The 25,863-nt window shown below is 42.1% G+C and overlaps 1 protein-coding gene across 3 annotated transcripts in view; it reads left to right on the top strand.

The window, feature by feature from the left end:
* The first annotated feature begins 7,561 nt into the window (after positions 1 to 7,561).
* Positions 7,562 to 25,863, top strand: part of LOC137878853 (interleukin-1 receptor accessory protein-like 1) — a 195,226-nt gene continuing 176,924 nt past the window's right edge. For all 3 annotated transcript variants that reach the window (XM_068719296.1, XM_068719295.1, XM_068719298.1), the window contains exons 1-2: positions 7,562 to 7,999; positions 19,956 to 20,049. In XM_068719296.1, coding sequence (XP_068575397.1) covers positions 19,968 to 20,049 — 82 coding nt within the window. In that variant the 5' untranslated portion in view covers positions 7,562 to 7,999; positions 19,956 to 19,967. The remainder of the gene's footprint in view (positions 8,000 to 19,955; positions 20,050 to 25,863) is intronic.

The raw sequence follows: 25,863 nt of genomic DNA, 5'->3' as shown, positions 1-25,863 counted from the left end.
TCCAACGTTATGGATACCATACCACCAACCTCCCCGTTCTTAAGCCAACACAAACCAACTCGTAACTCATCTTTGATACTGTAAATATGCCCCGCATAATAGCTTAAATTGGATAATCCTATACTTCACACAGTTGGGTGAAAGCATGGCACTCCCACTGAGCAGCAAGCCTTGTGCTAAGATCATGCTTTCCTGCCTGCGGTGTGGGAGGCATTGTGCGTTTTAGGAAACAGCAGCTGAATGGTCATTTATTAGTAACATGAGATGCCCACATTATTCTAATTCTGTACCAATAGGGCTTTTATTGTTTGTTGCTGGGAACGCAGCCCATTCACAGTGACCCAAAATGTACTTGAATCCATATTAAGCACTCCACTTGCGGCTCATTCCTTCCACGTCAGTATTAATGAATACTTCTTGTTTCATCTTGAGGTGCGCATTTAAAATATGATCTAAGGTTTGGCATCAAGCACATGTGGACCACCTGGGTCCATTTCCATTAATTTGGCCATGCATGATGTCCATATGAAGGCCTAGAGCTTTTTTTGTTTCAGCGTACTGAATATCTTGATTGGACCTCTTGATGCATCATTTATAAATCAAAGTGCACGGCCTGGATAGCCTTGTTACCACTACAAAGCCAAACGGAGCTCACCGGGAATAACTTATTATTCATATCACTCTATTACCCCCGAAACAACATTTCATGGAAACATGCAGGCCATCGTGGATACTTCAGACCCGGTGCATTCACGATCCATTAAACACACAAATGAGTAGGTTGGCTTTGAAGCAGTGACATTACTACATGTCCTTTATCAACTCCATTTAACCTTATTCTGCTTTAAAATCACACTTTCCTTGTGTTTTTGAAGCACTTTCACTTGTTTCAAGTGTTCTAGGAACCGGTTACAGTGAGTCTGATTATGTGAACATGACGTAATTTGAAGCGCTGGTGCATGACGGGCTGCAGCCTGGTTTCTGCACAGCCATCAAGATGTTCTGCATTTCAATACTGACTGATGAGCCCCAACTGTGATGAGCCTTCTACTTAGCACTTATTGTATTCATATCAGTTTGTTGCACTTATTGTATTTGTATTAGTTTGTTTATGCACTGTACTTTTGCTCTGGTTTGTGCTCTTAGATGCTTGTTTAAAAAAAGGAGATGCACTTATGACTTCTGGTGACTAGTAGTTCCCTTGAATACATATGTTTAATACACTTATTGTAAGTCGCTGTGGATGAAAATGTCTGCTAAATGTAATGTAATGTAATGTACAGTAGACCACGTGGCAGAAGTGGCATTGTACACCAAGAATGAATGGTGGGATATGAAAAAGGAAATATTATACCCATTAAAATAATTAAATAAGTTAAAATAAGAATATCTTACTCTTCTAACAGTCATTAACAGCACAGAATCATAACAGCTCAGAATGGTTAGCTGACATAGTTAAGTTGAAATGAAAAAAATACTTATTTTAGATTTTAGGTTATTATATATTTTCCAAAATGTGTTTAAGTTTGAAGAAGAAAACTCAAAAGTGATGTTGTTTGCAGAGATTTGATCGGGCATAGAACAGAAGAAACCCAAAGCTGAAAGGAAATGAAGCGGAGGAAAACGTCGCTTTAGCTATAAGCTTTTGCTTTCATACTAGCTGGCTTTCATGTATTTTCACAATACTACATCACAGAGCTGGACAATGATACTATATCAGGTATATTGTTCATTTGCAATGGTGTTGCATTTTCAAGATAAGCCTTTCTCATTTAAACAAGGCATATCACGGAAGGCACAGATGTACTGTAACATAACTACTGTGCTTGTGAATCATGTTTGTGAGCCAGTAAACACATGAGCAGGACCTTGAAATTACTCATGATGGGGGAAAACATAGAATTTGAAAGCATTTCCACAGTTGTAAAATCATGTGTAACTTCTCCCTTTGGAAGAAGTTACTCTTCCCTTTTTATTGGGGGATCATAGCAGCTTTGCATCCAGTTTCATGTAAAGTTAACCTATTTTTGACTTTAAAGAGATGTGCAGGGCTCCACAGGGACTGCTTTTACACGGGGCACAGAAATCTGTGCTACACTCCGGCTTACATCTGAGCAGAATTAAACATCACGTCAAGTGGCACATACCTTTTGAATGTTAAGCACTTATCTCCACTTGCCTCAGATATCATGCTGCTCCCTCCCATGTGTACAGTATATATATATATATATATATATATATATATATATATATATATATATATTTTACAGGACTGCAAACGTCTACAGATTCTGTGTATACGCCACTACTTTGCATTAGCAAAATCTGTTTTGGAGGAACTATACAGAGCTTTGATTTTCATTCTTCATGCCTTCCCACCCGCCCAAACGCTTACTTTATCCAAAGAACGAGTATTATGGTATGGATAAGGTTATGTAGCCAGTAGCGCACTGCTCACCATTAACGTCTTTTCTAAGGTTAGCAGGTCGCTCACCTTCCTTGCACTCTTTTCTCCACTGATTTACTGTACAGCTCGTACCTTCCTGCAGAAAGTAACGTCTGTAGAGAGCTTCAAACACTCACAGTCAACTAAAGTGCTTTCATTATCACCCAGCTAAGCACAGCAGCTTTGTCTCAAACGCACATAGACCTTTAATGGTATCACGCAGAGACCGGGGTCCAGGTGGGTGGTACACGGCTAGCGTTCGGTGGCCCAGCGGGGGTCTGCCAATGCTACACTTTGTTTTCTTCATTTTCAACCGTTTTTTTTCCCCCCACTTTCATTCTATAATTGGTTTCATAAGGTTCATGCAGCCCAATTAAAAGTGTGCCTCGGCGTTAAACAAAAGTCACTTTGGAGTTTGGCTAACGACTTTGGTGTTTTTGGAGCCAAAATGGATTAATGTGTTTGTAACATGGTTGAAGCATGAAAGCCCAAACCTAGCTATGAAGACAAGCTGAATATGAGCTCTTGAGTCCAGCTCTTGAGTCCAGCTATCACCATGTATTGCCTTATCACTGCTTTTCTGTTTTTGGGTTTGCATTATATTCTCCCTCCTTATGAACCTCTCTGCAGTTTATTTTAAAGAGGACAAATATCTACATATTCAGGTATTCAATGTGGTTATTTGGCGCTGCACAAGTCAGGAGCATTTCACCCCAAACGTCCTCCTTTTGTTGAGTTAGTTTGAGCGGGTGAGGCGAGGCCATTCAGACGAGCTCATGAGTAAAACCACTTTAAGAGTAACTGATGGCTCCCTGACAAGAATTAGCATTTTGAGCTGTCAGATGTAGGCCAGGAGGGCTGTAACCAGACGTACCTCTGCCAGGGCAGGCAGGCAGCGATTTATTTTAGGAAACTAGGTAGTCAGTTCAGTGTCTCTCTTACATAAGGCTGGAAAGGAAGCTGTTATCAAAGAAATACACATCCAGGTGGGATTGTGTCGTAGCCGACTGAATGTGGATCTTCATCACTAGCTTTAAGATGTTTGCTAACAGGCCTCGACATAACAGAGGAAAACCAAACCAACATGTTGTTTGTGATAGGGAGCGCGCTCCACAAAAGCCTGAACAAAACGAACCAATGTTTCTATTAACGCCTCTCTCCCCAGTCGAATGCACCATGCAGCATGACATGAATAGACTCCCACAGCTGACATGACATGCTGATTGCTACTGTCAGGGAAACCAATGTCCACCATGCACAAATTGTGTGTTCTGCTTTTGTTTGCCGCAGCGAGGGGTTCATTGTGGCTTTGCAACACCCGATGTGTTGCTTTCCCTCGCATGCTGAAATAGACATGACACAGGGAGGGAATATGCTCGCCACTTGGTGCCACAGACTGCAAGTGAACTACACTGCTGTCACATCATCCGAGAACTCTCTGTCGACTGATACGAATCGCATATTCTCATATTTGCTTTGTGGTCTTAAAAAACAAATCTCATTTTACATTAATGCCAAAATAAAAGCACTTTGATATGGCAAGAATCATTTATGTAAACATCACAAACCACAAAATTGTATATCCTCTTATTGTCAGAAATGATTCGCTTGAAAACGTTTTTTTTCATACAACCCTGTTATTAGAGGAATATGACAATGTAGTGTGCATGCACAAGTTCAACTCATCCACTGTATAAGGTGCAGATGAAAATGATGTCGCTTTGCCATTATTCAATTATAGGAACAAATGAAAAGGGGAATTATATATATTATATAATACTATTATTATATATGATGTTTTGTGCTCGATCCTGTTGGCGCTCTGTGTTTGGTAGGCAGTAATTGGAGAAGGGCTTCGAGGCTTCCTCCAGTGACCTCATTACCCCAATTAAAAGTGTAGCCTTCTCTGAAAACAGTCCGTCTCACAAAGTGATGTCTGGTTATCACTCCCAGTCCAAATGAGGTTGAAACACGCAGCTGAGGATGCGGGGTGTGGACACATGGCTGTGCCTTTTACACGCTCCTGCATCGGGTTCTTCATCTTTCGTTCATTTAGCCAAAAATAATATTATTACTTTTAAAATAACGCTGTAGAAGAGTCCTGCAACAGTGTCTGGTTGGTATGCTAATAGTTAAACATGCAAGAAACATTTAGATTACACATCAACAAACTTATAGAAATCTGAAACGATCTGCAGACTGAATGAAGAGCCTTTCTTGGTTTGTTTTATCATAGAACCTTGCCTTTTATCAATATTTTAGCATTGTTTCTAATAATTGTTTGTTGCATGCTGTTTTTTTTTTTTTAAAGCAGGGTTACGCCAATACTACTTTAGTCCTGTATAGTCACATGCGACCGGAGATAACCTCAAAAGCCCAGCCTGTGTTCGTATGAGTCATTAAACAAGATGTGTTACGAACACTCCTCATCATCTTTCCATCACTCCAGGGAGAACACCATCACACACACACACACACACACACACACACACACACACACACACACACACACACACACACACACCATTACCAATTTAAGCAAGTACTGGCAGAAATGTTCCCTTTTAATATATTCTGCTTCAAATCTGACTGAGATTCTCAGATTTATTTTTTGTTGTTGTTGCAGATGTTGTTGTCCTGTTTTCTCCAAAGATTTTACTCAAAGTAAAAGTTGGTTAGATGCTGATTTTACAACTACTTTATGAGGAATTTTATTTCGAAAAATGTTCCATCTCCACGCTTGCCAGACAAACTTAACTTCAAATGAACGGCTCAAATAAATTGTTCAAAGTTTTGCAACAGTTTATGATTCACAATCTGGGTTTCACCTTCATGTAGTTAATCAATTTGTCAGAAGACATGACATGTTTTCCACACAGTACATCAGTAGATGTGTCACTTTTAATTGGAACAGTCTAACGCTTCATACTGTTGTTGTCAAGTAGAAATATATTCCTAAATTGTCAGCTTTGGAGAGGGTTAGGAAACAGCCTCGGCGATGATGTGTTTTTGAGTTTATAAATTGGGTTTTGAGAGTGATTCTTAAAACCATTAACCCATAGTGGAAAATAACTGAACTTATCCAAAATGCACTCCACAGGAGTTTTACATCACAGCACAGATGTGATAAATTTGTTGTGATTTTTGGATGTTACATCATGTCAGTGGACTTATTTAAACACCGCGCCACTGCTCTTCCAGGCTGACACACAAGTCCTCAAACCAGCAGATAAAATTCCGCCAACAATCGACCCTCACTGCAGTCGTACACTGACCGCTTGATTGAGTTGAGGCCGTTTGCGGACGACAGGCTCAGAAAGAAGGGCCGAATCAATGCCGTGTTTGTCCACTTCTCTGCTCATTAAGGAACCTCTATTCACGTCAGGGTCTGTATATGACAAAGAAAGCTCACAAGTGCACATTTTCAGTCCGAGGAGGGTGTTTTTTTTTTTTTCTCCTCCTCAAAGCCCTCCCCTCATCGAAATGTGCCTCACAGGAACACTGTGCCAGAGGCCAAAGTCTTGACAGGGCTAACCCAGTGAGAGGGAAGTCAAACAAGTCCTTTTTTTTTTTTTTTTTTTTTTAACGGCCTGGCTCGCCGACAGGGAGGCCCGCTTACCTTCTAGTCCTTAATCTGTATCACACCTTTCCAGTTGAGGAAGAAAGGCGGCCTCACTGTCCATTCATCATCTTTTAGTGATTCAGGGTTTTGTCTCCTCCCTGTTGGGTTGGACTCATAAATACTGGTAATACCTGAAGTGGGCAGATTGAAATCCTTTCAGGCTCTTCCGTGGACCCGTCACATTTATCTTAGTGTAGTTAATATTGAACAGGAAAAGGACGGTGATAAATGTTGATACAATGGAATGAATACTGCTGCCAGGTGTGATATACTTCTATGTAAACTAAGGACCACTGTATCGCCTATTTTGAATACAAAACAGGCTTTTCACTAGGAAGATTTGCCAGTGCAATTGTAGAGTTTTCTGTTTCATCACAATGTAATGAAAACATGGTTGTCTTCATGAGCCTATCAGAATTAGGCACTAATCTAATTTTGTTCTAATTACTAATGGTCCATAGCATTTGGAACATTGTCTGCTGAAAATGAAGGTTTGGTTTGTGCAAGGTCAAGCAGCTCTTTCACATAATTAAATGGGATTTGGATGGCCTGCCTTGTTTTAGTACTGTTCATATTATCTCTCAATATTGGCGGAGTACTAGTTCCTCTAAATTGCCAGAAAACACATCTTTAAAATGAATGGTTTTGTTTACAAAACCACAACACAGCATGTATTCTCAGTTTAGTCCTTAAATCAACCAAAAGTAAAGCAATCCTATATCCAAAGCATTTTTTCCCCTTTAATTAGAAATATTAGTATGTTGAAGCTAGGACGAATGTCTGTAATAATAGGTTTGCCAAAGAGCCAAACATGTGTATTAATAATGTGTTTTGGATATAAGAAGCTTTGATTATGTAAGGAGGCTTTAGCATTTTTTTTTTTGTTATATATTTGACGTGCATGATCTCCAGAAAAGACAACAAACTAACACATGTCCTCCTTGTAGATTTTCAATCTTCATATCTCACTCATTTTCTGCAACTATTATACATGAGGAGGAGGATTTTCCTCGTGCGTGTTTGGGTTCGGTCAGTGCGCCATGTATAGGGGACGAAGACTCCAGAGGAACGCAGCTTGGACTGGAGCGATCACGTTGGTACCAGGGTCAAGTCACATAGATTTAGGAAACCTCACCTCTGCTGTGTTTTTCAAAATAAGAGCTGCAAGTATTGAGAGCAGCCCCGAAGACCAAAGAAGAAACAAACAGTCCGATAAAACAGTAACTGCGAGGTATCAACAGATTGGGTGAAAATACAGATGCACTGCAGTTGTTAGAATAATGTGTCTGCAAATACAAACACATTATGATTTGATGACATAATAGTGTGCTTTTATTTTTAGGGCAAATCCCCTCGTGTCCTGTGCTGTCTTGGTCAACTTCTGCTGTCTTCACGCATCTCGCGTTGACACAGCGGCACAGAGAGAGAGAGAGAGAGAGAGAGAGAGAGAGAGCGCATCCGATGTGTCTTTTTCTGCACATCACTTAGAAATTTGCGCTCGTGTAGTCCTGCTTGAAGCGGTGCTCACCTGCAGGACTGTGTGGCTGCGAGCGGCCGAGCAGCTGCTTTAACAGGAGAACCAGACTGACTGCCTCCTCTGATTTAGCCCTTCATTGATTTTGTCGACATTCCCCTGATCACTGTCATGGTTTTCTTCGTTTTCTTCTCTCCTGTTGTTTCAAAGTGACCGGCTGCAGGTGTCTCTGTGCTCCGATGTGCGCCAGTCAACGCTGGCAATATGTAATTGTGGGATAGACGCTGCGTTTTTTTTGTTGGAGAAGTGGACTATTTCACAGCTGGGATCCCTTGTGTTTTTTTGAAACGTTACCGCTTTACTCTGTAGACCAGAACAGATTGTGATACACCGTGATGGTGTGGGGCTATCGGAACTGACAGCAGAGTACACGCTATCCTTCGGAAACTGCTTGTGGGTGAGTTCAATGTATGTTTCGATCTCTGCGTTTCCAAAGTTGGTCGGATGCTCGTGCTGCCTTCTGTGGATGTGTGTTTGTGGGCACTGGCGATTCGTTTGGATGACGCTGACTTTTCAGATCTAAACAGATTTGCATCTCGGATTCACGATCTCCTAATATGCGGCACTTAATGCGCATTTGGAGTGAACATGTTTTCCCCTAATTGCGCATGAATCCCAGTCGCTCTTTTTGTTTTAGTTGCGGACGGATCCTCCTCGATGGAAGTGCTCACAGCTGCAGTACGACAGTGAAGTGGACTGCTTAAGTCTTCTTATTCTTTCTTAAAACACAATCATCCAAAAGAAAGCGGTCACAGTGTGTCAGTGTACACGAGCTGGTCATTTTACGCACTCTTTTTTTTTTTTTTTTTAATCCACGTTAATAGTGTAACACTGTGCGTATTTTCATGTCGCTCCGGTGCGTCAGCAATGCATGTGTGTATACTTGCCTGTGGGAAGATCGTGATTGCGTGCGCGTGTCAGTGGATGTATGCGAAATTGTGCACGTGTGTTTCAGAGGAGGGAGGCGAGAAAAAGCGGTCTTAGTTATTTCGAATGATTTCTGCTGAGTGATTGCTGGAGGAGTCAGCTCCTCTCCTCGGTATTTGCTACTTCCTCTCCTACCCCTGCTTCCTTGGATGGATGATGGCCTATGATAGTCCAGATGGATGTCAGAGCTCCGCTCTGGCTCTACCAGTGACACATATTTGGGGAATCAGGTTATGCTACTGCTGTAAAGTTAGAGCAGATGCTGGTTTGGGGGGGGGGGCGCAACTCATCCACTACAGATGAGTTACACAAGGTACTGTAGCCTTGCAAGTTGTATTTCACCATTTTATCAACGACTGCTGCAGAGATGCTTCTTTTCGCGTGCCTTCTTTTGTAAATCTATTAGAGGCCATACTGTCCTCTCAGGCCAAGGCCTACAGGCAGCGTACGCCTTACATTCAGCCGGCTGCTCATCAATCGCATGCTTGTCAACAGGAGCATTTGCTCCTCATTTCCGCTGCTCCAAAACCTACTTGCATCACGCTCTGCCCTAAATCTTTCCACTCCTGTTTCTTCTCGACACCCTGCTTTAGGTGGTTTGTTTTTGGTTATTTTAATAACATTTGTATCCATCGCCAACATCTATGGTTAAGCTTTGCCACAGGAGCAACCAGCAGCACATGAATTTATAGGTAAGTGGCAGTGGCCACTTAACGGATGCCCTGCAGCTACATATTGAGCTGAGTCGAGTGCTCTCACACAGAAATTGATTTAGACAGAGATTATGTCATCCAGCATTGGCACTTTTTTTTTTTAATGCTGGTCAAGTTTACCCAGCGGCATTGAATTCCTCTTCTGCTCTCTGATGAATTAAGTGTAGGTTTAAAGGGCAAGTTAATGCATCAATAAAGCCCTTGTTTCATTGGTTAATAATTTCAAATATCATTTTGGATACTTCAAAAGCATTTTCACACCGACAGCACATTTTAATGCCTCACTTTCTTAATAAACCCAATTTCCACATGGACAGTTTTCAACCCAGTACAATGAGTTACTTATTCGTGGTGTTTTTAATATCATGATGTCTCATACAATTTAATTAACAGTCAGAAAATGGTCCACTTTGTGTTTTTTTTCCCCACAATAATTTACATTTAATCCTCTTTTTGTATTTCAAGAGGCAAACCCCCAAAATACTCTAAAACGTACGATGACAAGCATTTTCAAAAAGCACTTGACCCCGTTGAGCCTGTAGTGCTCTCTGGCAAACCGAAGGGTCTGAAGACATCACACGTTTTTTCCCCTCCTCCTGTCCTGATTGATACTTTTAATTTTCAAGGAGCTGTCACCAATGCCTATTGGCCTTGACTTTGCAATCAAGGGGCGGGCAGTCAAAGGCTTTCAAATGAAAGAGTTCATTAATATAGTGGGAAATAAGGGTTGTCTGGCTGTGCAATATTGGCTGTGTGAGGAGTGATTGGAGCAATTGATGAGGATTTGTGAGGAAGAACGTTGAAGTGGAGAGGGGCCGCCTCAATCATGGCAATTAAATTACATTAATAAGACTCAAGGGGAAATGGAAATACCGAGAGGTGATCCAGCATGTGTGATCACGTATGCATGTGTTCAAATACCCTACTTCAGCATGAGCGCCCACCATTCTTGCTTGGCCCTGCTGTCTAGGCTTATTGAGTGTTGTGAAAGCTGTGGACGACATGCGTAACAGACATGCTCTCAGTTAAATCTTTTGAAAATCCAATTCCCGTGAAGATGAGATTCCTTTGTCCCCAAGCCTTGTTCCATTTTCCATCGCAATCATCGGGCATCGATCTGATTCAAAGCTATTTATTTTTGTTGCAGCCATCATGTCATGAATTGACAAGTGTGTAGATCGGGCAGATTACAATATGTCTGGGAATGTCGCCTCGCCCATAAAAGAAGAGTCATGACTGCAAAGGGCGAAGACCAACATTTCAATCTTTCCATTTTTAAAGGCATTAGTATTTCTAGGTACAACTTCCCATTCATTGTTTTAACTGAGCAACACTGGAGTGCCAGATTATAATAAGCAACCTTTCTTTAAAGCACTGGCTTGTGGCCTTTTTGGCTTGTGAACTGTTCAACAGAAGCAGCAATATTATTTTGTTTCCCTCAGATTTGGATAATTCCCACTGTCACCAGTGAAGTATTATATCAATTTGCATCCATTTAATTCATTTTCCAAGGGGTGGGCGATATGATCCCTAAATTACACCATTGCAATCTATTCTGATCTCCATTTTTTTAAAGATTTAGATACCACGAAGTTTCTAAATATCTCTCTGGTGGAGAGACACAGCAGTACTTTAAAATGTAATTATTTACAATTCTGTCACCACAATGTAGGTTCTGTCAGGCCAGATCAAGAGTTCAACAGAAGTTAGCTTTGTCCTCAGATCTGTTTTGTGCAGAAATAGGAAACGAAAACCCTTGTGTCCCTTTCAGGAAACATAGCAACCATGATCACTTGCTGATGGGCGACAAGGCTGTATGGAGAAATAAATGGCCTTCAAAATGGGCCTCCCGTTCACTTTGTGGCCCTTCAGCTCTCTGCGTGCCCTTCCATGCTGTTATTCAGTGGAGAGGTATCAAAAGAATGGTCTTCCCTGCAAATCATTTTCATGGCCACTTCTTTTTGAGACCTTGATCTGAATGCCTTCATGTAGAGACGTGAACTGAGCATCTGCCGCCGCAGTGCTAGCTTTATTTACATTCTTCATGTAATGGCATTCCTATCCAAACACTTAATGGCGCAGTAAAAGCACGGTAATGGTTTCACTTCCAACTGTCTCTTTACATTGCTCTTGAAAACAACAAACAATATGCAAGTTATTCTGTGGATATGTGTGTGTCTTCGGGGGGATCAAAGCATAAAGTTGACCAGAGTCAAATGCAATTTAAAAGCGCTTTATATTCCCATTTGTTACAGCAGAAAATAAAAGGACTCTGGGTCAGCCGCAGCGTAGCTCGCCCCGCAGCATAAATGATGTGCCGGTCAAGTGTAGCACAGCTAAAATGAAGAAAGAGGCGACGAAACACTCGTGTCGCACTTCCTCCGATGAAACGGCCATCTATGACATGATCAATTACCTCAATATACCATATTGTTCTTTGCTGGGGGGCAAGTGGGGTTTAGAATGAATGCGTTTTTTTTCCTTCCTTTTTAATCAGCAGTAGAATGAGAAGCCCGTTTGCTATAAGCAAGAGGGCGGAATTATCATTTTCATCCTTTCTTCTCAGACCCGCTGTCATCGTGCCATGTCTGGAGGTGATCCTCAGAGGCCCATGCAGCCTACAAAGATGGAGTTGATGCGTTTTAGATGGCTTTTAGAGAGATGTGGATGGAGGATGGAAATTGCATGCCAGGGGAAGCAAAATGAGCAATTTTTCCTCCCATTTCCCCTCCTCTCTTCACCGGATCTGTGCTTACTCATTCATGAAGGCTTTGTTTTGACATTCCATACGTCGGTGTGGAGATAAAAAGTCGTGCAAAATGCCACTTGACATGGGGGGGGGGGGGACTGTGCAAGATAATACATATGCCGGATAACTGCATCTCAGAAGAGACTCATCTCTTTAATGTTATCAAAACACTATCACAACTCCCTGTATTCATGCTCATTGTGACAGTGTGTTCTAAGTGGCTGCTGGTGAGGCGTACAGGAGAGCCTTTTACAAGCTTACATTTAGGGTGCTGTGTTCTCAGCAAAGGCTTTTATGCATTCACAAGAAAAACACTCATACTGGTATCCATGGCATCTACTTGAGTGGAAGCTTTAGTATTTACAGCTAATCTGAACATAAACGTGCCTCTAGTACAACATGGTGATCAGAATAAATTCATATTACTGTTACTTTATTTCACACCATTGCATTTGAGTGTGCTGAAAAGACAGATCACAGATTAAACTCAAGTTTTATATGTTATATTTGGGGTTTGATGAGTTATATCATTTTAATTTCCCCCGAAACATTGAGCTCAATAAATTAATTCCAGTGTTCAAGAGAAACTATAATCCTATGCTGGGTTATTTAATAAAGACTTCATAATCAGAATTTCAAAACATACAGACGCATCAGAAACGGACACATTTCCTTGTTTCCTCTGTCCTCGTACGGTTTCCTTGCGTCTCTTCATGCATCCCTGGTGGGAGGGACTAAGACGCAATTAAGAGACTCGGGATGTCCCCATGTCATTTGACACAAAAAGATCATTCATGACGTCCATCTTACTCCTCACTATAGAGTTAACTATTTAGTTTAATCAATAATTGCATCCTCTATGGCTTCCTAAACTGACTCCTTTTCTTTGATTGCCCCCCTTTTATAGCCCTCCTCACTGTATTAAGTGAGTGCTGAAATTTCGAACCAACATTAATAAATGTATGCAGTTTGACCCAGTTCAGCTACACGCATGGCTGAACACCCTGAGCCACAGCATCATCTATATAAATTCAAACACAGCAATTCCAGTAATAATCCAATCCCCAGTTTGGCTAATGATGGTAATAATTTCATGCTGCCGTTGCGCTACAACTGAGGGGGTTACTGGTGTGCCTTGCTCCCAGCCAGAGCCACAGCCACAGCCTGTTTCCCCCCTGCTGGACCGGACCCACAGAGACCGGCTCTCAACAGGATTCTTGATTTATGGGCCACTTTACAAGAAGGGCCTGGGGACGCAAGCACTCCTTGTCCTCCGATATTGAATCCCGGCTGCCTAGCATGGAGATGCGGGTCGTCCGTTATTGTGTGGAAGCTTATTTGCATTGCGCCGTAAAGCTCTCAGTGGTAACTACAGCGTGTCTGCTCACCTTAGCGCTTGAGTTTTGCTTGCGGGGCTGTTTGGGTCGGACATGTAAGGGACATTTGCATAGGAAAGGTGCTGTGAAGACGACATTTTTGTGTGTTGGCAATGTAGTTATGAACTCTTGAATATCCATAACATTTAATCAGTTATGCTCTCTGTCCTATGAGGACACGTATGCTTTGTTTGGTTTAATTTCACCATTCAAAACTGCAGACGGCCTGCCGGTACACAACATACTGTGTATTTCAATCAAACAACTGGAAAGCCAAATGCGGCACTTCCATCATTATCCTTAGCTTTGTGCATTCATCGATGATGAAAGCTGAAGTACGACCTCAACAAACAAAGTCAGATCAATTAACTGTACCTTTTCAAGCACATTGTCTATCAGAAGAAAGACTTTGCTCGTTCCTTCAAAGGCTTTTGTTTTATTTGTTGCTGTTGGCTGGATTTTCTCTGTTTTTTTTGGGCTCAAATTGATTCTTCCTCGTATTTGATTTGATTAATAAAATCGGCAAGATAAATGTTTCGCAGCCTTAATGGTTATAGTCGCTGTAGGGTAGGCGTTTATTATGTTGTGTTAATAATCTGACAATCCTCTTTCATTTCCTCTTAAATCAGCCCATGGTTCTGCTGCTGAGACGACACAGTGCATTCAACTCCAGTCAAACTGCCACCGAATCATGTCTCATTTTTTAGGCCTCTCCTTTCTACATTGTTGCGATTTAAGAATGTGATTTAAGAACATTTGAGAGATTTTGTTGGACCTTTATTATGTTTCCGTGTTAACTATAAAAAAAGATGCTCTCTAGTACTAGAGGATCTCAACCGTCCTGCTTTCTTTAAAGGCCACCCAAAAAAAAAAGCCCATATCCAACCGAATCTTTTCCTCCTGTGAAAATATGCAGTGTTCTTTTACTTTGTTAAAGTCAGAGCTCCTTGAAGAGCTCCGACTTTGATGCTCTCCAATGAATAGCATTAGCATACTGTAGAGTTGGCTAGAGACTCGTCGGTTCAGCAGCAGATCAGTCTCAGTGTCACAGATTTAAATTTAGGTGTTGAGTAAAAATGTATGTTTGAGGTTGTGTGTGAGCGAGATAAAGAGAGGAACGCTTCAGCCTGTGAATATCTCTTGGCTGCCATTGGAAGTCTCTGTGCATGATGAATTTTCGTTTTTATTTAGCATTGGGCATGTTTCTCTGAAATGCACCTCCTGCTGCTCCAGTTAGATGGAGCTAATGTTAGACTTCAGATAACCCTGCAGCATACGTGCCATTCAGCAGCTACTGTAGCACGCTTCCTCTCCAAGTGAATCCTGTTCCAGACCTTTAACTCTGACCGTGTTCCAGAGTTTGATTGACACCTGCAGTACAGATCATGCCTGGAGGGGAGGGGGGGGGGGGGACATACACTTGAGTTTAACTGACTTGCCGGAATTTGTTACAAAAGTAACTTTGAGAATCTCCGAGTGAGTGGAGTCGACACAGATCTTCTCACATTGCTGCTGCAAGAATAAGTGCAGGTGGTTTGATGAGCCGGAGATCTCCTCTTACCTCAGTGTGCAGTGGCTGTTTTGATAGTATAAAGGCAGCAGTTGTGCTGAGTAAAATCTGACAAAACCTCACTACTGTCCTATATGTGGTTGAAATTGATTGCCTGTAACATGTTTATGAGAAAAAGTGTTTTGAGGCTGATAGCAAAGAGTGCCAATTGATGTGCGATACGGCACACTCGTCAGTATTAATTTCGCTACATGTGAATCATCTCGGTGCTATGTTGCTATAAATCCTTATACAACAGTTGATTTTTAGACAGTATACTCTGATGTCAAAATCTGGATAGTTTGCGCAAGACTACAGTTAGCAGATTAATCCCCAGCTTTTTGATACCACCTTATGATACTGCCTCTCATGGTTGCCCTCTCCTCTCTCTTTATTCTTCTCCCTTTTCCAGCCTTCATTCATCCTCTCTTCCTCTTCCCCCTCTTCCTCTCAGTGAGTCCAGCAGGCTCTCTCTTGGTCTTCTTAGCCCTGGCCTGGAATATCCAAAGAGAGAGAGCTCCGTTCATTTAATGTCATCCTTATTTCGCTGACAGCCAGGCAGGATAAAGAATCTAGTTAGCAGGCCGCTCAGGTAATGGGACTAAGTATTTGATGTGACTGCAAAGACACTTTGGATGTGTGTGTGTGTGTGTGTGTGTGTGTGTGTGTGTGTGTGTGTGTGTGTGTGTGTGTGTGTGTGTGTGTCTGTGTGTCTCTGTGTGTGTCTGTGTGTCTCTGTGTGTGTCTGTGTCCATAGAAGTCTTTTAAAGTGGATTTTTCCAAGCTGACCGGTGGCTAACAGCTCCCGGTGGCTAACAGCTCCGTTTATTTGTTGAGCTCCACATTCCCAAAGTAGATCTAGTGAATTAAGAGTTTTCCAGATTTAATTTAATTTAGCCCCAACAATATGTTACATTCAAGGTATTTGGTGTTTCTCCATCATAATTATATTCCTACAATGATAGGCTTTTAAACAATATTCAGACCATGATATATTTGAACAGTGACATGACTATGTAAGATGGCTTTTCTTGGTTTCTTTATTTGTTTTTATCCAAGCTAATCCTGTTAATAACCCTGATAAGTAATGGTTTTTGCATCACCGTAGAAATAAAGAGAACTGCGGCAACATGTTGCTGGATGGTCAACTACTAACTTCATCATAGTTTAAAGCAACGTCGGGGCCTGTGGTCAAGTTTGAACGATTTCTAAAACAATATCATGTCTTCTGTTTTATCTTCACCACACAGAGACAAATTAGCCACTGAAAACAATACACATGCACACCGCTGCTGCACACAGTGTGTGTCTTTTGTAAGGGCTTGAAAAGTGTTCCTCACAAATAGAAATGTTAATAACTCACCAAGCAGAGTACATATCAATTTCCTGACTGGAGGTAGGAGGGAAGGGGCAGAGTGACATGTGGGGTGGGAGTGTGTGTGTGGGGGGGGGTAATGACAGAGACAGAGGGGGTGTAAATTCATCCTGCAACTACAGTGTCGCAATTCTAATTTTTGTATTTATTTTTTGGATCCAATCTGCATGTGACCCAGAATATTCAAGAGCTCAGATCAGAATTAGTAAAACACAGAGGAGTAGCCAGGGATGCTGGGATCTTAAAATACATCTGCTCTTCTGACATCTATTTAAAAAAAAATAAAAAATCAATAAATTAAAAAAAAGATTCATGATGTCTTATGACTCATGACGGCCCGGCTCAGCCAGGGCTTGCATGCAGGATGATGAGACTCAACACTGGAGCAGGAAGCAGAGAAGAAGCAAAATGCCAAGAGTTTGACCCTCTCAATTCCATTCACATTCCAAGGCACACAACTGACATGTTTACCAAACCAGCGCGAGAAGTGTGGGTACAAACGCGTATATATCTGTTATTGCCGCTTGCTGTCAGTTCCTGTTGGTATCTGATATTGGTCGCGTCCCACAAAGATACGAACACTCATCCAGAAACGTCAGATATGAGCAGCGCTTTTTGAATTGAGCACGAGGACCTCCGGAGAAGATGTGTGACAGAGCAAGATAGACTTGAAATGAGAGATCCGTATAAATCATCATCTGAATATCCACCTGGAGAGCCGCGGTAAAGAGCTAAAGCCTCGGTCGTCGATCGCTGGAATTGTTTGTGTGCGAATGCGAGAGGGAGATGCATTCCTCGGGGCCAACTCCTCGCCCCGGGAGTGTTGAGAGAGTGCCCCATTTCTCTTGCTGAACCCTCCTCGAAAGTAATTGAATTTTGGATGAATCCGCTGAGGAGGAAACGCTGTCAGGGAGGAGAGAGAGTGGATGCTTGAGGGGAAAAACAATCAAAGAATGAGGGGCAGGTGACAACACCTTTTGGATGAGCTTTTCTTTAAAGGATGGCACACTTTGAGATGCTTGACAGGATAAGCTTTCATTGTGGCATTGTTAAGGAAGGACTATTTTTTTCTGATTTCATATTTTATTTTTTGGACATTTGTTGAAGGGGGATAACTCTTCTTGCTTTTTTTTTTCCCCTGCTCCATTGTGTTCCCGATCATATCTCTGACAGTTAGACAGCTGCACTGAATCTTTCACTTTTTACCGGCTAATAACCATGTGCCAAGAAGTAAGACGATAGCGACAATAATACATCGACACCCTTTTCATGATTACTGATAACATATTGAGTGTTTGACCTTGATAATCCTTTAAGTAGCTCAATTCTTCAAACTTAAATACACTTAAATACACTCCATCAGCATCGGTTGCAGGGAATGAAAGATACAGTGCATCGTCAATCTTAATGATATTTAGTGTGTTTGGTGAAACATTGCAGAAATTTAGCCGTAAAGGAGCCCAATTAAATTACTGCGGTGTTTATTCAAACATTCCTGCCGGCTACAAGCTTTCTGCTCCTCCATCTTGAACAATCAGACTGTTTTCCCCTTCTTTTCTCACGAGCCGACTCCCAGCTGATTAAGAGACTCGAGTCATCAGTATAATCAGTAGTTAAATTACGGACTGATGGAACCGCAGCAGCTCTGCAGCCTCTAGCGTATAGGGACGTACACCGATCAACCTGGAGAAGCGTACAGACTAAGGGTAATCTGCGTCATCGGGGCCTCGCTCAGCCGAAAGAAGCGGCTTTCAGTTGAGTCGGCGGAAGTGTATGACATCACAGGCGCTAACGCTGTAAGCAGCCGTCATGAGCGCAAAGAGGAAGCCTTAAGTGGAGCCCTGAGTGGTCCCTCAAAAACAACAACGCAAATAACAACCGTATGGACATGTGGCAGGCGATCGTGTATGTGTTGGCGTCAATATGCGTGTCGCTGCCGGATAAGCTGGACACCTTGAGAGCCATTAGAGCCCTTTCCTCCGAGGACCTGCGCGGCACTCGTGTGCACAGCGGACGTGAGAAAGATGTCACAAATGCCACTCATCTCACCTTCCTCTGATCCAAGTGCTGCACATCTGGCGCTAAATATAGATGATGATGTATGACACTTTTCCTTTTCGCATAACCATAATCCCTTGATCATCACTGAGCAGCTGCAATTGAGCATTTTGTTTGCCTATAGTGCTTCACTTTGTACAACACACTTGTATTTAAAAAGTCAACTAACCTTTTTTGGGAGAACTTAAACTGAGATCAGTGTCCTCTGAAACGGCTTTGGGAGCCATTTTCCTCTCAACGGCTGCACACGAGCTTAACGCAAAGCACTATGTCATGTTTTCATGTGTGGTTTTTTTAATATGTTCAATCCCATGATCCACAAGTCTTGCTCTCTGCACACGTGCATGTATTATGTATGATCAGTGTACCCAACAGAACATGACTTAGTGTATTTACTCATCAGTGTAGTTGGTATCAACAAAAAATGTATTAGCTGCATCGCATGAGCATGTTGTTAACCTTTTCAGGGATAATAAGTGGTTGCTTTAATGTCCACCAGTCCGGGATCTCACTGTGAGCTGGAAGAATACTGAGCAGAACTGGGGATTCAGTCGTTTCCGCTGCGTTGAAACCAAAGAACCACACAGCTTTTGTGCCCATGTTGCAGACTGGCGCCCAACGTGGAAAAGTAATTAAAAAGATAAGATTGTTGTGCGGTGGTGTTTAGCTGTTCTGAGGTGGCATTGGTTGCAGAAAGCTTGGGCTGACTGAAGACAATGGGCCCCTTTGACGAGGTGAACGCGGCAATGTCGCCATCTTTGGCCACTGGCCAGTTTTGAATGCCACTGTGAGTGCCTCAAGGGCTATTGTGGCTTTTCAGGGTTTTCCCTCAAAGGCTTTGTGATGCAGCTTTGTGGAATCTATGTGAAGCATCTTTGTCGTGACTGAAATGCCAATGGAAGCACCCTTGTAGCCTACATGGACATCTTGTTGAGCCGCAGAAGAAATTGCACTTTGGCCCGTAGCAAGGAGATGAACCAGTAACTGAAGAAAAATAATTGTACAGTTACACTGAGCGTACAAATGAGCGTTTTAAAGATACAATTGTGACTAAAACTTAAATGAACTTTATGCTATTTTATATTGGATTCAATGTGATCCAATGAGACCAAAATGAAACTTGAGTGTATGAAGCGCTGCATATTCACAGAGGTATGATCGAAGTGGGGACCTGATTGTGTCATGTTGGTTCGGAGAAAAGTGAGATTAGTGTTTGTGTGTAGAGGACAAAGCTGCAAAGCCAGGTTGGTCTTGATAGAGATGCATCTTGACATTTGTATCACCAGCAGCCTCCCCCTGATTATACAGTAGCTCCCTTAAGAGCCACTGGTATAAATAAAGCAGAGGCAGACAAACACTATGGGGAATAGAATTTGCACATCGGCATGTTGGACTTTCTCCAGCTGACCTTAGGTCCTGTAAAAGTTCTGTACTTATTGGCTCACTTGCAGTTATTTATTTATTTATTTTTATTTTTTTGAGCTTTGATCGAGCATCTCCTGCCAAAATCATTATCTCTTCTTTTTTAATGTTTTGAATGGATTATTAGTGTATTCACATTCTGTCTCAGTACAGAATAATAAATCCAGCTTTTGTTTCCTTGTAGGACTGGTAAAAAATGAAAGCTCCCATTCCTCTTCTGATCCTGCTTCATGCCGTTGTGGTCCATTGCCTGAAAGTGGTGTCGAAGAGAGGCTCAGGTAAGTCCTGTCTTATTACCACTGCTATTGTGTCTTCCTTCCTTTTTGATGATGTAAGGTCCTGAAAAAACAAATGCCAAATCACTTCTATTTTACTTCCGGTGTCCCATGCATTACCAGCTACAGCTCCATTCATTGAAACATAAATCCTTGGCCCTGTTAAGACTTTAATGCTCTTCTTTTTGTCTGAAAGCACAAATCCTGTTTCAGTCAACAACATGGGGATCACATGGCCTTGTGCTGTCTTGTCTTCTGACAGCTTTATTTATAAGTCCACAAATCAATCTGAAGTTCTGAGAATGATGGTGGCATATTTCATTGTTGACCTGTGCAGATCAGTCGCATGGTATAATGTGGCTTTCTTATTTTTTTGTAGAAGATAATAAGAACACAGGCTTGTTTGTCCTTGAAGGGTTCGCAACATACTTCTTGATACATAGTGAGAGATCACATGAACTACTCGGATCGTCTGTTAGTGTGAACGATTCACCATTCATATGTTCCGAGACTCTCGTTATTACTTTCTATAAGGGGGCAGCTGCAGGGAAAGGGGACACTGTTAGCATTGGCTAACATGGGGGGGGGGGTTCTATCCAGAGGCTGCTTGCGTCTGGGTTTTTTACCCATGCATATTAGACACAGGTGCAGGAATGGCTCATCAAAGGGCTTTCTGCGTTTCCAGCAGAAGTCCCTGCGGGCTATCTCATCGGATGCTTCACGAGCCATTGCCTGGGGCAAGGATTGGAAACGTGTCCGCTGATAAATGAACACCCCATCCGAGCTAGACCTCCGTCCTTTGTTCCTTCTCGTTCAGCTCGTATGGCTGTATTAGAAGCCATGCTGGTTGTGAGTCAAAGCACCATTGTAAACGGGATTCAGGGCAATGAAAGCCACTTTGAAATTGCATTGCTTTCATTTTTATCCAATGGAAAGAAACAACGGGGGTGAGAAGGTGAATACCCTGGTGTCACGTCAGGGATATTTCTAAAGAAACGTTTTTGTGGGTTTAGGGTTCCTTTGTTTATGAGATAAAACTTTTCAATTTCATTTAGTCATATTTGATAACATCAGGCTCGTAGTCTCACTTAAAACATCTCTTGCAGTATAGCTTCCTTTGATCAACTGGGACTACTTACTGTATATGTGATATACTCCACTGTGAAAGGCCTCTTTATGCAGGATCTAACAGTGTTTAACAATTTAAGCTTTGGTTGGGTCATGCAGCTGTACAGGATTTATTTGTAATGTTTGTATTTCTCCTATCGGAGCAAAATACTGTCACATTGATTCCATTTAAATCAAAAAGCTTTTTGCTTTTTTATCCAGTTTCCTCAGGATAGTGTGGGGATCCAGTTGGATTTGATCAAAGAAATCACTAATTTAATCTCTAATAAGACAAAGTGAGCTGCTCCAGACTCTGTAAATATGTCTAGTTTTTCATTCCTACCTTTTGTTAAAAGAAATCCAGTGTAGACAATCAAACCTGGAAGTGTCGGCCCATTAAAGGAAATTAAATGGCTTGATTGACTCCCTCAGGAACAATGAATCCACTATCTCACTTGCTTTCCCTCTAACTGGGCTCACACAAACACACACACACACACACACACACACACACACACACACATCAACTCCAGAAACCCCTGCACAGTGCTGCATGTGCACTGCTATTATCTGTAGATGATTAAATTCAAAACACACGTCTTTGAGTAATGCTTTGTCTGCATTTGTACTCGGGGTGGAACAGTGCAAAAACATACAATGCATATCTTCCATACTAATCCTCAGCATGCATAAGTAGGAGAGCGCATCCATTTGTCCTCTGCTGTGGCTCCTCTTTGTTAGAATGCTGATATGGCCTGAATGGTTGGGCGAACAGAATAATTATGTATATTTCTGCTTAAAACAGCACATCAAGTCAGATGTTGAAGTAAAAACCCCACTCTGGATGGATCCACGATGTACAAGTCATTCCAGCAGATATGATGTATTGAGGACATGCATCGTGCATAGAGCATCGTGTGGCTGCATTGCATTTTGGTCTATTGAGGCCGTTTTCCGTGTAGAAAATGGCGTTTATGATCACACTCGGACAAATGGATGGAGACATAATCTCTTTGCTCCCTCTGGCTCTAAGAGATCGTCTTCTGTTGTACAATATTATATGGAATAAAGTCTCAAAATGCATCCACAAATCCACAGAACAGAACGTCGTTTTAATCGTGGTTTATTATTTGTGGCAGGGACTTGTTCTCCCAGCTGCTTGTAAATCAGTGTCCATATAGTTGTATCAATGTACTGGGTAACAACTAGCTGGTTAGCAAAACGAGTCAAAAGTGAGTTATACTGAATCTCTTTCTGGATTTGAGTGATCCATGGACAAAGACTAGCTTTGTTGTTATATTTCTGTTGCACTTGCTATTCTTGGTTATTTAAACACAGAATCGTACTCAAGCCATACTCTACAATAGATGTGTGAGAAACCCTGAAAGAACCCGTTTGGTTACTCACTACACTAACGGAGCCGAATCGTCTTTCTGTGCTCTACACAGCTGCGTTTAATTTCATATGAAATAGAACTTGAGAGTTCATGTAAGCTCTCTTTGGCTCTCTGAAGTAATAAATATGTATTTATTCTTTTTCTCACCTCTGAACACGGATAGAGTCAGAGTGAGAAGGAGCTTCGGAGGGTACTGAGGAGGACTTTTAGTGGACCTGAATACAGAATAGAATAAAAAAGGGCATGCACACGCATCGCAACAACCATTAAACAGAGCATTTCCTAAACTCTGTAGTTTCATTCCATGGGCATCACTATTCATCTGCATTACGCCGTGAAGTCTGCTATGCCCGTTATCTTCGGTATTCAGTTACTCCATGCAGCTTCCTGTACTTCCCAGGCATCAGGAGTCCCTCTTTCCCCAAGAGATTTACTGCTCGGAAGCCTTTTTACAGCACGTCTGTTGGCTTTTCGTCACAGGAACCGCAAGGCCAACATTTCAGCTTTCTTTGGTTTGGCAAAAACGTCAATTATGTTCAGTAAATTTCCTCTGAGTCCACGCCTGATGTATTTTACTGTTCATCTGATTTGTAAGAAAAACTGAAATATTGTGTTTTGTGTCCCAGATCAACACGGCAGTTATAAAACCACTCTAAAATGGGCTGTCAAGAGTTTTTATTGTTCATGGTTGATTTCTAATGAAGCAAACCAGGGACAGCGTCACAGTCTGTCTCTAACCATTTACCCCTGTGGACACTACAGGGACAATAGCTCAGTTTATTCTGAACAATCGCCTGTCGTTTTTTTTTATTTTATAAAACAAACTGCTTTTCAGCTTTTTGTTCCACCAATTGGATGCCTCAGCATTTAAAGTTTTTTTGCTGCAGAGCTGGAAACCTTTCTATTTAACGTTCCCTAAAAGTCAGCCCTTAACCAAACTGTTAACTCGGGTTCCCCCTGTGAACACTGATGACAGTTGTGGATTCACAATCATATTCCTTGACATTACTTGAGACAGATTTAGCCTCTCTCCTCCCCTCTGCTGTGCACTCATTAGTCCCCATTTCTTCGCCAGACATTGATGAGCACCCAGACAAATGACGCTTACCTTTCCACAGTCTCCCAGTAGTTCCCACAATGCATTGCCCATGACACCCACTCCCAGTCCATGCATCATTCTGTTATCCGTGCATATGTAAATAGCTGCTCTCCTACATGTGTTCCCAGTCGGAAATGGAAGACAGTGTCCCGTCTCTGCTTCTAGTTTCTATTAGGGATGGTCCGAGGGCCCGGCGTATCACTCTGATGAAGAGGAGCTGTAAATAAAACCCGCCACTGCAACAAGACCTTGGTTCCCATTAGAGAGCAGCCGCTCATCATCCGTCTCTCCCCGTGTATTTATCTACTGCCGCTACAGTAGGTCCACAACATATATCCCCCCCCCCCCCCCCCTCTTCCCAGACTTTTCGCTCTGGTAAGAGGAAGAATCAAGGACATCCTGACAGTCAGTTAAATTTACAGTCTTCACACCCATAGCAACGCACAAGGCTGGGAGGATGTCAGCATTAATATGTCAGTTAAAGGATAGAATCTTCCCCCCACAGTAATGGGGCTACTCACAATTTGGCCAATAATAAGGCTTCTCTTAATTGGACAAGACAGTGATTCGTAACAGGGGACGTCAGTGCACTGCACAAATTCAATTATGGCAAGCCATTTGACTTTGTAATTGATATTTAAGGACGTTAAATATGGCAGGGAGCTATCAGCAAGAACTTTGAGGGAGGGAAGGGGCACTATGTTATTTTCTTACAAAGGAAAACTACTGAATGTCAAATAATTCTTAATTCTAAATGCATTCGGATCAGATGGACTACAAACCGCTTGAGGTTGTCAGTTACTGTTACCGTTACTGCTTGAGCTGTAACGTTTCCGAAACAAATCCAAGAAACTTAAGCAGGTATTGAAAACTGGAAGCTGAAATCCAAGCTCTTCTCTCCCTCTCTCTCTCTATCTTCTCTCCCTCTCTCTCTCTCTCTCTCTCTCTCTCTCTCTCTCTCTCTCTCTCTCTCTCTCTCTCTCTCTCTCTCTCTCTCTCCATCTCACACACACACACACACACACACACACACACACACACACACACACACACATTGAGAGGCCTGCGGTTCATCTTCCCTCGGTCAATACCACATACCTGCCACAAACGGTGAATGATTGCCTCCACTGCACCGCCCGTTCATTGCGGAGGAGATTGATCACACACATGATATTAGAAATGAAATGGCTTGCCACATGGAGTTGTTTTCCCTCCCGCTGCTCAGAGAGAGAGAGAGAGGCCACTCAACAAGTGTGCCAGATAGATGCCTCTTGACATTGGGGGTTACTATGGATATGTGTTCTAGGTTGGGGACACGTGCCGACAGTCCGTGTGAGATGGATGGCGACCAATCACCTGATTTATGAGCGGGCTGGTCTCTCCGTGGCCTGTTTCCTGACCTGTAATAATGTTACAACACCACAACAATTGAGAAAAATGCCAGGGAAAGGATGTGGAGGGCTGCAGCTCAGTGAAGATGCGCTGTGTAGCTGTAGGTTGAGGTGTTTAAATCTCAAGTGTGCTGTCAGTGCATCTGTGTGTGGCTCAAAAACGTATCCGATTACAGCTATTTTTATTTATCTGGGTTTAAGGCGTCAGCTTTAGAAAAATGTCACCCATAGGCGTACCGAGTCTATGGGCTGATTGGATGTGGGTTTACTCAAATCCAGATTTGGGAAATGCGGTGTAAGTGTGGGTGGAGCTAACGGGGTCAGACACATGCCAATCAAGCAGACCCCAAACTTATTTTAGTGCAGGGTAGCATGTTTTCGATAGCATTTGTATTGATTTTGTAACATCCTAAAATGTGCAAAAAATGAATTGTTGTAGATTTTTTTCTTGTTAGTTTTCCATCATTTGTTTTTAATGCTCTGTGTTTGAGAACAACTTGTCTACTTAAGACAGGGATGCAACCAAACACGTAATGTTGTACTTTTTCAACAGCTTTTAGAAATGACATTTGATCTGCCACCTTTAAAGTATTGTAAATACAGGGAAAAGCTGTTTTTTAACAGACTGAATGTCTAATCCTTTGGCCAAAGGTTTTTAAAGGCTATACAATGGAAGAGTCTTAACCTCTGAGCTGAAAACTAAAGGGTCAAGATGTGAAATGTATGCAAATGCTTTGAGTGGATCCCTTCAGTTGTCTTCACACCTTCATGTGTCTGCAGGCATTCAACTTCGAAAATACAATACGCTGCATTATCTACAGTTT

This window comes from Cebidichthys violaceus, unplaced genomic scaffold, assembly GCF_023349555.1.
Source record: "Cebidichthys violaceus isolate CVI_PGR_0920_01 unplaced genomic scaffold, fCebVio1.0.p SCAF_24, whole genome shotgun sequence".
NCBI classification, from domain to species: Eukaryota; Metazoa; Chordata; class Actinopteri; order Perciformes; family Stichaeidae; genus Cebidichthys; species Cebidichthys violaceus.
This window is presented reverse-complemented; position numbering and strand designations above follow the sequence as displayed.